Here is a 13712-nt window from a genome sequence, read left to right as displayed (position 1 = left end):
CTTCTCCAGGCCTTGGTTGCAAACTTGTCAATCGTATGGCACCATAAATGAGTGATTTAGCTGTTTTAAGGTCCCTTCTAGATTAAAAGTTTTCCAACACCCAGCCAATCCTGGGGAGACACAGCCTGAAAGTCAGAAGGAGAAGGGGAGAAAAATACCATGACATCTGGAAGGGAGGGATGAATGTTGGATCTGAGAGGTGGGCCAGAAAAGGGAAGTAAGGCAGAAGCTTCAGGAAACAAGCACATCCGTGTCACACGGAAGGTAACTAGCATTCACATCTAGAAAAGAATTTCTTGTTTTCAAAGGACTTCATGTCCTGCATTAAGTGTACCCCAGTTTTCCTCAGAATTCATTTTGAACCTCAGGCAAGAATAACATTGTTTTTATTTTCAAATCCTTTTTGATTAAATTTAATTTTCATGAGATGACAGCCAATGTGAGCTGTGCTTTCCGGCAGACTCTCACGTGTGGTTACGTTTGACCTTCCTGATGACTCCATGAGGAGGGCCTTCTCACAACCGCCAGTTGAAATGAAGAAACAGCCTCAGAGAGATCCCATGACCTGCCCAGGTTTCCTCAGGGGTCGATTTAGGCCAGGTCCTGTCTCTTGGGACTCAAATTCCCAGGCTTTCTCTCCTTAATAGAGAAAGCTTGTGGAAGCTTCTCCGAAAGCAGCCCACTAAGCTGCCTGCTCAAATCTTGTCCCTCTTATCACGAGCACATACTAAGCAAGTCCTGCCTTATTTTATTCACTGACCTGTCTCACCGGACCTTTCACTAGTCAGACTTCGATTGGAGTTCGAGCTCTTTTCTTTATTTTACTCATATTCTCCATTTTACCACTGCATCGTGAAATAGCAAACTGGTGGGAGAGTAGCAATAAAGAAACTAAAGGACAAAGGAATTCAACTGGAACTAGTTTTCTGAATAATCAAAACAATTAAGGGTTGACTCAGTATGTGCAGCCCAGGAGAAGCTGCTGTGAAGCTCAGACACTGGATCCCTGAGGATGCTCTTGGTTTTGACATGAGGAAGTGAGTTTAGCTCTTAAGCTGAGTTTTTACCTTCTACATAAAGGTGCTGTCAGGGTCTTTATGAAAACGTACAATGCCATTTATTCTTAAGCTCCAAAGGTCATCTTTTCTTGGATTATCTGGCCTGGTTTGGAGATGACTAGGAAGAGGAGGGAATGTATGGAGCCCCACATATAGAAAAGCTCTTCCCCCCTCCTTACTCTTTTTTCTAGGCACGAACTCAACAGAATCCAACTCTTCTGCCTCTGTTAGACCAAAGGTGCCGAGTGGCATCCAGGAAGGGACAGTCCCTGAGAACACAAGCTCAGCGAAGGGGGTGGAAGGCATGAACAAGACCCTCCCAAACCTCCAGGTAGTCAACCACCAGCAAGGCCCCCACCACAGACACATCCTGAAGCTGCTGCCATCCATGGAGGCCACTGGGGGCGAGAAGTCCAGCACGCCCATCAAGGGCCTCAAGAGGGGCCATCCCAGGCAGAACCCACACAAGCATTTTGACATCAATGAGCACCTGCCCTGGATGATCGTGCTTTTCCTGCTGCTGGTGCTCGTGGTGATAGTGGTGTGCAGTATCCGGAAAAGCTCGAGGACTCTGAAGAAGGGGCCCCGGCAGGATCCCAGCACCATTGTGGAAAAGGCGGGGCTCAAGAAATCCATGACCCCCACCCAGAACCGGGAGAAGTGGATCTACTACTGCAATGGCCACGGTAAGCCTCCCATCCTTTCCCCTTGCTTCCAGATCCCCCGCCTCTCCCTCCCTAGTCCCTGTGGGCGGAAGGAATGGGAAATTCAAAGTTTCTGGCATCTCCTTTGAATACCAAGTGCTGTTTGTGTTACGAAAAAGGAGGTGGTCAGCCTTCGACATAATATGTTCAGAGAGAATAACTCCTCTGCCATCTGTCCCCATGGCACACTTAGAGGACAGTGTTTTGGCATCAGAGTTGTGAGAGTGACCTTTAGGGACTTTGTTCGACCTCATCATTTAACAAGTGAGGGAATCAAGTTCAGAGAGGTTTGGCTGCGTTGACCCAGGGGAGTCTTTTGTTCGGGACAGATGGGACTGAATCCATGTCTCCTGACTTTGGAGCCCTTGCTTCTTCACAGGAGACTGCTCAGAAAATTGAGGGAGGAAAAAAACAACTTGTCTTAAATTTGCCTTTTTGAATTTGAACCTTGCTTTTAGGTTCCTATCACTTTTCTCACATGTACTTTTTCCCCCTTATATTTTTAGGATCGGATTTCTATCAGGAAGATAGAAAGGTCTTTAGGGTTTTAGATACTCAAAGCTTAGTATATAGGTTATCATCTGAGGCTGGGCCCTGTATCTTTTACCTAGTTGTCAGTGTGTGTGGATGCAGGCTGGAATATTTCAGTTCTTCCTCTTTTGAGGGCAAAAAATAGCTTATAGAACTTGTCCTAGCAGCTAAGTGTGATCTGAAGACTACAGTTTTCAGACTATGGCAGTAACTTCCGTTTCTTTAATATTAAATGATATTTCAGCTCAAAGTTTTGATAATCCCATTTGGGATCGTTTTCCTTAAAGATAAAGGGGTGGGCTTCCCTGGTGGCGCAGTGGTTGAGAGTCCGCCTGCCGATGCACGGGACACGGGTTCGTGCCCCGGTCCGGGAAGATCCCACATGCCGCGGAGCGGCTGGGCCCGTGAGCCATGGCTGCTGAGCCCGCTCGTCCGGAGCCTGTGCTCTGCAACGGGAGAGGCCACAACAGTGAGAGGCCCGTGTACTGAAAAACAAACAAAAAACAAACAAAAAAACAAAAACAAAATAAAAAGATAAAGGAGTAAGCTTAACTTCCTAAAAGGTGGTTTGGTCTTTTGTATTGAGTCTGAAAAAAATGTTTATACTCTTTGGCCCAGCAATTCTATTTTTGTGAATCTATCATAAAGATATAAACAAGAGATATTAAAAAAAAATTTAAGCACAAAGATCTTGAACTTTTAATTCAGCATTATTTATAATAAATAAAAACTGGAAATACTCAAAGGGCTGGTTTTAGGGAAATGGCTATGTAAATTATGGCATATCTATATAGTAGAATATTATGTTGACATTGAAGATTTTATTATGAAGTTTTTAACTTTTTACCCATGATATAGGAAAATGTTTATACTAGGTTAAAGAATGGGGAAAAAAAAAGCTCCACACTACACACTTTATAGAATATTATCCTAGTTCTCTTAAAATTTGGGAATAAATACTGAAGGAAGTATGCCAAAATGACAATGATGTTTCTTCCAGTTTGGTGGGATTTGGTGAGATTTATGTGGATTTTTTTCCTTCTTTATTAGTTTTCTGTCTTTTTCCCAAATTTTCTATAATAAGCACATGCTACTTTTATAATCAGAAATGTAGAGAAAGTTTAAAAAAACAACTCATTTTGCTTCTTTTTGCTAATTTATATGAATGCTCAAACCAAGTGAAAGTCAGACTGGGGTGAACCCCCGACTTGGGATGAGCCTATACAGACTTGAATAAAACAACCCTTTGCAGGCAACCAGCTGGGCAAGGGAGGCTCCAATTCTTCCTCCTTTTTAATAAAAAATTTTTATTTGGATATAATCTCAAACATATGAAAAAATTACAAAAATAGTACAAAGAATATCTATATACCTGTGCCCAGATTGACCTATTGTTAACATTTTGCCCTTTTGCATTATCATTTGCTCTCTTTCTATAAAAATATAAATTTTATATTATAAAATGTGCCATGTAGAATAATCTATGTTATATATAATGTTATATAATATAATGTTACATAGTACACAATATATAGCATGTATATGCACATATATACAGACATAAAATAATTTTTCTGAACCATTTTATGACCATTTATGCCTAGATTCTTCAGTATGTATTTCCTAACAATAAGGATATTCTCTTAAAAAACCAGCACAGTTTTCAACTTCAGTAAATTTAACATGGATACAATATTTTAATTTGCTGTCCATATTCCATAGTTGTCAGTTGACCCAGTAAGCCCCTTGATAAACAGCATACTTTTTCCTCTGGTATAGGATCCTGCCTAGGATCCTATATTTCATTAAATTGTCCTTTAAGGTGGCCAGGCAGAATACTTGTTCTAATATATCTAATTAGCAGAAAACAGTGCACATTGTGCTTAATTATGTAAATATTTGGAACTCTCCTCTCATTATTCATTTTATTTTAAAATAAATTTATTTATTTATTTAGTTTAATTTTGGCTGCGTGAGCCTTCGTTGCTGCACGTGGGCTTTCTCTAGTTGTGGCTAGCTGGGGCTACTCTTCGTTGCGGTGTGCGGGCTTCTCACTGTGGTGTCTTCTCCTGTTGCAGAGCACGGGCTCCAGGCACACAGGCTTTAGTATTTGCAGCACGCGGGCTCAGTAGTTGTGGCTCGAGGGCTCTAGACCACAGGCTCAGTAGCTGTGGCGCACGGGCTTAGGTGCCTCGGGGCATGTGGGATCTTCCCAGACCAGGGATCGAATCCATGTCCCCTGCATTGGCAGGTGGATTCTTAACCACTGCGCCACCAGGGAAGCCCTCACTTTATTAAAGAAACAGCTCCATTACCTTAGTAGCTGGATTTATAGATTAGATTATGGTCAGCTATAGTTCTAAACTCTCTTGCAGTGCAGTTTTCAGAATTCTTGAGAACACAGGGAGCTGTAGAAGTAAATCTGGTCCAGCAGCAGAAAGCAATTTAATACAATGATCTTAGGCATTCTTATAGCCACTGTAACCTCATAAACTACTATGTCTGTGTCCTTGAAACAATCCTATTTTGTAGAAAGAATGGAAGTGCCAAATCAAACAAAACCTGAGCCTACCTTCCGAGAAAGCAGTATTTCAGCAATACACTCTTACAACTAAATCACAGTCATCTCACTCAGATGTTATTATCTCTTCCAGTAGTTTAACCTTTTTCCCTGGGATTTTGCATTGGGAAGTTTATGTTTAAGGTGTTTTTTTTAAGGAAGGTCTGTTTCCAAATTGCTATTCTCAGAGGTACACCCAGGTAAAATCCCATAACAAAGAGAGGTTCTGTTTCAGAAAAACCATTCCAGGTGCTCAGAGAGGCCTCTGGAAACAATACCTTGTTGATCTGATTGCAGTGAGTTCTGGGCAGCAGATGATCCTGTATAATAAGATCGTCTTCTGGTCCTTGTCCATTTCACACTGAATTGTTCAAGAGGATGAGGGTGGGGATAAAATCGCCTAGTCCTGTGTATTCTGTATAAGAGGTCGTGTAGGATCTCACTTAACCCTTACCCACCTTAAGCAGATGGTGCTGTGCTCCTGAATGCCATGTAGACCCCCAGCACTGTGAAGCCAGCCCAGTGGTTCCCATCTTTCTCACCAACAAGAGCCTCTTTTGGTTCCACTCACCCCTCTCTGCCTTCCATGGGTTTACGGTTTTAAAGTTGAACTCCACAAAACTGCTACCCTACTTCCGTGGAATCCTAGTGTTGGAAACACATGATGAGACCTTATGTGGCCAGGAGGATGGGAGACTGAGGGGCTGTGGCAGTTTGTATGTTTCCTTCCTTTCTGGAGTCATAGCAATTTTCTGTTGGTAGATTGGGACTGTACTGTGGTTTCCTGTAATATGTCCTTTTCAGCAGCAGGAATTGAATGTCCATTCAGAATTTATTTAAGAGTTTATTACTGGGTCCAAGTATCATCAAGATGTAAGTCTGTTGTTAATGCTTAATGTGCCATGTTTTTGTCTTTTTTTTTTTTTTGGCTACGTTGGGTCTTTGTTGCTGCGCGCGGGCTTTCTCTAGTTGCGGCGAGCAGGGGCTACTCTTTGTTGCAGTGTGCGGGCTTCTCATTGCAGTGGCTTCTCTTGTTGGAAGCACGGGCTGTAGGCGTGCGGGCTTCAGTAGTTGTGACCCGCGGGCTCTGTAGTTGTGGCTTGCATGCTCTAGAGCTCAGGCTCAGTAGTTGTGGCACACAGGCTTAGTTGCTCTGTGGCATGTGGGGTCTTCCCGGACCAGGTATTGAACCCATGTCCCCTGCATTGGCAGGAGGGCTTCTAACCATTGTGCCACCAGGGAAGTCCCTTTTTGTCGTTTTTAAAAATTTTAGTTCTTTTGATAACATAACCCAAGCATAACGGGGCAAGTGGGGGTCCAAAATGTTCAACTTAAAGATGAATGTGGGTTCATGTTATTTGGGAAGTTACACGGAAAACAATATTTTTTTTGTCTGATCGCTTTGGAAACAAAAAGCACCAAAGTAAGGAGAGTGACACTTAGCGTGTACACACTGGCCATCCATTGCACTGAGAAAGTCTCAAATGATCTTAAAACAGTCACCTCATTCACTCCGTTAGGATTATGGATCATACAGAACTGTGGTCCTGTCCCAGTTAAGGACAGAGATGGCTTGAGAACGGGAGCCAATGCCGTTCTCCCGTTGCTGTTTCTAATATGGGTCCTTGCTATTGACTTTCCTTCCTTTGTTCCTCTCCTCCCTTCTGCCTTCCCCACTTCTTTCTCTTCCTATTTGTGACCTGTAACTGTTTGTAATAAGTATGAAGTTGGGTTCCCAGCAGCCCTGTTGCCCTAGGGATTTTGAGGGGAAGTTTGGAAAAGCAAGTGAGGCATGGAAATTGCCCTGAAATACTTGTGGAGAAGGTTCTGGATAGTGAGAAAAGGAGCAAAAAACAGACAATGTCTCTCTTCAATCGCATTCCCTTTTTCTTTCAGACTTCAGGCTATGAAGAAAAATGAGGGGAAAAAAAGGGTGAGAGACAAAGGAATTGGATTTACCTTGTTTAAACTGCACTTAGCTCCTGATGAGCACATTCATAGTCCTGGATCTTGGGGAGATCGGAAGCATTTGACAGGGACAGTAATGCGTCCCTGTGTAGTTTCTTAAAGCACGTGTTATATAAAGACAGCATCTCCTTTCAATGGACTGCAAAAGGGATTGTGAAGGTAGCTGGCGGATGTTTTCTCAAGCAGACCGTTTTGTACCTGCAGCAGCAAAAAGGCAAGGGGCTCATACTGTAGAACGAGATACTAAGATGCTATTTCTTTTTAAAAAAAATTTTAATTAACAAAAATTTTAAATTGGAGTATAGTTGATTTACAATGTTGTGTTAGTTTCTGGTACAGCAAAGTGACTCAGTTATATCTATCTATCTATCTATCTATCTATCTATCTATCTATCTATCTATATTCTTTCTTAGATTCTTTTCCATTATAGGTTATTATAAGGTATTGAATATAGTTCCCTGTGCTATACATTAGGTCCTATAGTAGTCTGTATCTGTTAAACCCAAACTCCTAATTTATCCCTCCCTCACCCTTTCCCCTTTGGTAACCATAACTTTGTTTTCTATGTCTGTGAGTCTGCTTCTGTTTCATAAATAAGTTCATTAGTTCATCTGTATCATTTTTTTAGATTTCACATATAAGTGATATTATATGGTATTTGTCTTTCTCTGTGTGACTTGCTTCACTTAGTATGATCATCTCTAGGTACATCCATGTTTTTGCATAACTTTGACGTCCCAATCTGTACCTAAAGACTGTTCTTAGGGAAAACAATGCTGCTTAAGGAACAGAATTGGCTTAGTGCACTTACTTAAAAGGTTCAGATATCGTCCTGGCACTGAGCTCTATTTTAGATCTTGAGTTTCTGGTAATATATTTTTTATTTCTTCCATCCTTTCCCCCATCCACAACTCACTGCTCAAGCAAAGCAAAATAGGGCATCATCCTGCCTTACCCAGCAAACAAGCAGAGACACATCCCCTCCCATCTCTGTTGTCTTTAGGTTTTACTCAGTAACGACCATGTTCTCAGGTCTGGGTCCCTACAAATCCCAACAATAGGCTGAGAATAAATGCTTCCTTTCCTCCCCAAATTCTGGTTCCTTACAAATCCCAGCAATAGGCTGAGAAAAAGTGCTTCCTTCTTTAGGATTGGCCCAGTGTGGGAGAAGTGGTTTTTATTGGGGCTTATGAAGGAAAACCATCCTCCAGTTTTGCAACTCTGCAGACTTCATCCTCTTTCGAGGGGAAGCAGTAAGATGCAATCGAATTGTAAGAGTGGAATTGTGATTGTGTTTCTCTTATAAATATTTCCCCGAAGTTGCAGGGCTTGCTTAGGGACAGATGCTGAGTAACTGAAATCTGTGCCTTGGATGCATTTGAACAACATCAATATACTCTTCAATCAGGTTTCAGGAATGACGTAACATTTCGCCTGAATTATTAAAACCACCATAAACAGTGTTGAGAAATGAAGAACGAATGAAGTGCATTAGGAATTCAATAATAAGTACTTTTCCACTTTACATTTTTCTAAAGTGAGATTAGGGAGTGTTTGCTACCACCCACATAGGCAAGATATTGAGGTGATTTGGGGGTGCAAAAGATGGAATAAACCGTGACTTACTAATATAATTTTCTAACCTTATAAGAAAGGTTTCTGCTACCATTAAGTTTTTATTGTCTACTTTTCTTTAACAAAGACTTGTATCATGCTTACTGAATGCCATATCCTGTTCTAAGCATTTTTTATAAATATTAACTTAATTTTCTTAACCATATGAGGTAGGCCACTATCATCACCATTTTACAGGTGGGAAAACTGAGGTACAGAGAATCACTTGCCCGAGGTCACACAGCTACCAAAGGGCAGTGCTAGGCTTTAAACTCAGGCACTGATCTGACTCTGGACACTGCCCCTTGATTCTTAGAATCTGGATTTATTTTTCTGGTTCTTGGAATCTGGATTTTAATTTTTCCAATGTTAGAAATTTCTAGTTTCTATGGTTGATTTTTTAAAATTGTGCTCAATCAAGAAAAATTTATTTCCCTTAGAAAACCCAGCTTGTTCTGAAATAAAACAACTGAAAAATTGTCACCAAGAATGAGTTTTCCTCCATAGAAGTCATCCCGATTTCCTACTTTTCACTGTTTTCTTGGATTGCTTGAAATGGAAACATTCTAAAGCCAGATACCCAATGGCTGAAGGCTCTGAGGGCTGTTTGAAAACATAAAGGCTGTTTCAGATAAGTCAGAGGTGATGGAGTCGTGCTAATTGGAACGCACATCTGTTGAACTTGGTGGTAGTTTTCTCAGCTCCAGAGAGCAGCAGCAGCTGCAACCAAAGAAACCCTCCTTCCTTTGCCAAAAGGCTCCTGGACTCCAAATTCCAGACAGTCATCCTGTCTGTCAGCCCAAATTTCCTACGGGAAGTAGACTTGAAGTGTAAACACCGGCAAGCCGGGCTGAAGGGAGCAGATTATTCCATTTAAGAGGTTCCTGTGCCCTTGCTCTGCGCCCAGGGCCGCAGTCATTTTCGGGGAGCAGGCAGCAACAGGCGGGCTGTTCTCCATCCTGTGCTCCCCAACCCCGGTCTTTGCCACCTTTGCTTCCGGTAATGCTGCTTCCAGCCGACGGCACCTTTTGCTTGAACCTCTAGGATGTTTGAGAATTATAAAGCACACACAACCACTGCAGGAGAAAAGCCTCTTATTGCGACAGGCTCAAAAGCATTATCTCATGCACAGAGTCAAAGAAGGTGTGGCCTTTGCCCTTGGAAGGCTGTTGTCCTCCCCAGGCCCACCCACCAATGGCTTCTTCCTCTAGGCTTTAGAGGACAGGTATTTATATTTTAAATGTATATTTTATTGTCTAATTTATCAAACAGGTTTTGAATTTAAGCTGTTTGGGATACTGAAAAACACATAAGCATTTTCCCCACGTAGGGCTAAAATACAAGCAGAAAAGAAAATCCTTACAAATGAGTGTCCTTGAATCAACCTGGTCAGGTATTGTGTAAGCAGATTTTGCAGAGAAGGAGGAATTTCTCTAATTCTGTTGATTGTTCTTCACGAGTAACTGGTTGTTACCCTTGCGGCGTATGAACAGAATTTGACGTATTAGGTTGTTGATGGTATGTGAGATTGTAAAAATTAGGTGGGTTCAAGTTTATAAATTAAAAAAATAATCGTTCTTACTATATTTCGTCAAATCTAAGACACCACCGATCGTGAGACGCACCAGTATTTTATACACCACGAAGGAAAAAAGCACCCTGCAACCAAGCTACAGAAAGGCATTGGTTAAAAACATATATATCACTTATATGCGGAATCTAAAACACTGATACAAATGAACTTATCTACAAAACCGAATCAGACTCACAGATTTGGAGAACAAATTTGTGGTTACCAAAGGGGGAAGGAGTGGGGGAGGGATAAACTGGGAATTTGGGACTAACAGGTACACACTACTGTATATAACCAACAAGGACCTACTACTGTATAGCACAGGGAACTATATTCAATATCTTTTAATAACCTATAAGGGAAAAGAATCTGAAAAAGAATACCTATCTATCTATCAATCTATCTATATCTGAATCACTTTGCTGTATACCTGGAACACTGTAAATCAACTATATTTCAGTTTTTAAAAAGTGCATTTAGATGTTTTAGCACCTAAAATATGGTAGCAATGTTTTAGCCCCTATCTTGCCTCTTTTCCACGTAGTCTGACAGCATGATTCTAACTGCGTTGTTCGGTTCTGAGTTGTCCTCTACAGCCTACTGGGTCCCTTGGTTCCCTTCTTCCTGAAACACTTCCTTCCTTTGGCTTCCTGGACTCCACCCTCTCTTGCTCTCCTCCCACCTCTCTGGCTGTTCCTTCTCCAGCTCCTTGGCTAGTTCCTCCTCTTGGACCCCACCTCTGAATAATGGAGAGCCCCGGGGCTCAGGACTCACCCCTCTTTTCTACCCGCACACACCCCTTCCCTGGGTGACCCATGGCTTTAAATGCCATCTATCTGCTGCTAATTCCCAAGTGCATCTACCCAGCCTGGATCTTGTACCTGAACTCAACATACAGATAGCCTCCCACCTGCCTGATGGACCCAGATGTCCAACAGGCACCTCCCACTTAAGATGTGAAAACCTGAATCCCGAGCCGTGCTGTTCACATCGGTTGCCCGTGCAGAAAATGGCCCCTCTGGTCTTCCCGCTGCTCCGAGCGAAACCTCAGCATCATCCTTAACTCCTTTCCTGCTTTCTCACCCCATATCCAAGCCATTAGCCAATCCAATCAGCACTACCTTCAAAGTAGATGCGGAAGGCGACCATTTGCCCTCATTCCCACAGCCACCACCCTGGCCCAAGGCACTGTCACCTTCCTCCTGGATCCTTGCCGTGGCCTCTGAACTGGTTGCTCCACTTCTGCTTGTGCCCCTTTTAGTTTATTCTTTTCACGACGGCCAGAGTGAGCCTGTTCAATGTAAGTCGCATCGCGGCAGTCCTGTCCTTGAAAAGTCGAAATCACCAGTGACTTTTCACTGCACGGGGAGCGGCAGCCTGAAGGCCCAGTGCAATCTGTACTCCCCTCCTGGCCATTCGCATCCGGCCTCTGACGCCCACCACACTCCCCATCACTCGTTGTTGCAGCCACACTGGCCTTCCTGCCCTTCGCGTACATGCCAGCACCCTTCCTCCCTTTCTACCTGCTGTTCCCTCCGCAGGACTTGCTCCCTCACCCCCATTAGGGCTTGATTCAGCGTTAGCTCAGTGGAGCCTTCTCTGAGATATCAGGGAGAAGGCCCCATGTCTGAAATTGCAGCCTTGCCCCCTCGGTCCCCTTCCCCTGCTGTCTTTTACTCCTTAGCACTCCTGGCTGTGTAACGTATGGAATATTTTAGTACTTCCGGCGTTCCCCAACAGAATGCAGACTTCACCAGGAAAAAGGATTTTGTTTTGCCTCGTTCGCTGCCACGTCCCCAATGCCCAGAATCGTGTCTGGTGCTCAGTAAGGGCTCAGTACATTTTCATTATATGAATAAACGAACAGCTTCATACAGAGTCTAAGACAGGGAGGAAGAGGGCATTTTTTGTTTTGTGTTGTTTTTGTTTTCCTACAGGAATGAAAGAAAAGGTTATTAGTTTTGTCCTCACAGCCTCAGTGAAATTTATATCTTCCATTCCTACTGCTTTGATAGAGTTTGCCCTTGGTAAACAGTTCTTCCATTAACCACGAGACCTTTGCACGGTGGTTTTTAGCGGCTCCCGAGATTCATCTGAGCTTGGAGTGATTGCCCATTGAACCTTCAACAAGATACTGATGAATTCAGCTTTGGAAATCACTTTTGGGGTTTCAAATGAAATCTAAGCAGTTCCTCCAACTTTTTACCTCAGTAGGGAAGGAGTATTTTTAACTTGGGGCAAACCAAGTTCCTGGCGTGGATGAAGCAGTTTCCTGTGTGATGCTTTGGGAACGATCACTTTAGATATAGTATTTTTTTGTCTTTTTTTTTTGTTTTTGGCCACGCGGGATCTTAGTTCCTTGACCAGGGATTGAACCCGTGCCCCCTACAATGGAATCGCAGAGTCTTAAACACTGGACCGCCAGGGGAGTCCTGATATAGCATGTTTTAACCATCCTATGACATGCTGGTTACTGCAACAACAACAAAAAAAACACCATGCACATGTGGGGTTGTTGCTTTTAGGAGCATTTACTATGTTATCAGGCCAGACAGACCGTGGCCTGGATAGCTTATCTCTGGAGGAGGTTTCCGCCATGGTGAGACCTCTTTGCCTCGTGAGCTCTGGGCCCTGACATGGATTCAGTGGACCGCCCTCAATGGGAAGACGGGCGCCAGCAGAGGGAGAGTTATTGCACAACAGCTGGGTTCCTGGGCCAGGAAGCCCACGTTTCCCCCATTGGCAGCCACACGTGGGCCTTCCTTCTTGTCATCATAGAGACTGTAGATCTGGCAGGGCTACACAGCAAGGATGTGATAACATTTGGTGCCTCTCATTCTCAGGGACTTAAGTTACAGGGGCTAATGGGATAACAAATAGGTGGGGAGGAGGTTCAGGCAAGAGGGGAGGGATGTAAAAAGGCTCTCATTCAGGGCTTCCCTGGTGGCGCAGTGGTTGAGAGTCCGCCTGCCGATGCGGGGGACACGGGTTCGTGCCCCGGTCTGGGAGGATCCCGCGTGCCGCGGGGCGGCTGGGCCCGTGGGCCATGGCCGCTGAGCCTGCGCGTCCGGAGCCTGTGCTCCGCAACGGGAGAGGCCACAGCAGTGAGAGGCCCGCGTACCGCAAAAAAAAAAAAAAAAAAAAGGCTCTCATTCATTCATTCAATCAGAGATATTCACTGTACTTTTGTTATGTGCTAGGCTCCGGGAGTAGCTGGGGATAACGGTGATCGAAGCAGACATGGGGCTCAGGCAGAAGGCGGCCAGAAAAGGCATCTCTGAGGACGTGACCACTGTACAGGGAAGACCATCATGGCGTGCTAAAGCCAGACTCTTTTTTTTAGTGGTACGCGGGCCTCTCACTGTTGTGGCCTCTCCCGTTGCGGAGCACAGGCTCCAGACGCGCAGGCTCAGCGGCCATGGCTCACGGGCCCAGCCGCTCCGCGGCATGTGGGATCTTCCCGGACGGGAGCACGAACCCGTGTCCCCTGCATCGGCAGGCGGACTCTCAACCACTGCGCCACCAGGGAAGCCCTAAAGCCAGACTCTTATTCACATTTCTGAACTTGACTTACAAGTTGTTGTTCTGTACAAATGTCTTATGTGTCCTGTCCAACATTGCCCTTGTGTCCTCAGTTGGCAAGCCCGGGGTCACAGCACTTGCCGATGAAGGGCACGTTTGGGGTGGGAGTCAGGCTGTTGGT

General features: G+C 44.0%; 1 protein-coding gene across 2 annotated transcripts in view; it reads left to right on the top strand.

Moving 5' to 3' along the window:
- The window catches only part of TNFRSF21 (TNF receptor superfamily member 21), a 65017-nt gene that overhangs the window by 19871 nt on the left and 31434 nt on the right, over nucleotides 1-13712 (top strand). For both annotated transcript variants that reach the window (XM_081245849.1, XM_081245850.1), the window contains one exon: nucleotides 1250-1744. In XM_081245849.1, the coding sequence (XP_081101975.1) occupies nucleotides 1250-1744 (495 nt within the window). The remainder of the gene's footprint in view (nucleotides 1-1249; nucleotides 1745-13712) is intronic.

Source organism: Mesoplodon bidens, assembly GCF_964165515.1.
Source record: "Mesoplodon bidens genome assembly, chromosome: 10".
NCBI classification, from domain to species: Eukaryota; Metazoa; Chordata; class Mammalia; order Artiodactyla; family Ziphiidae; genus Mesoplodon; species Mesoplodon bidens.
The sequence above is the reverse complement of the archived record's forward strand: the minus strand, read 5'-3'. Positions and strand labels throughout refer to the sequence as shown.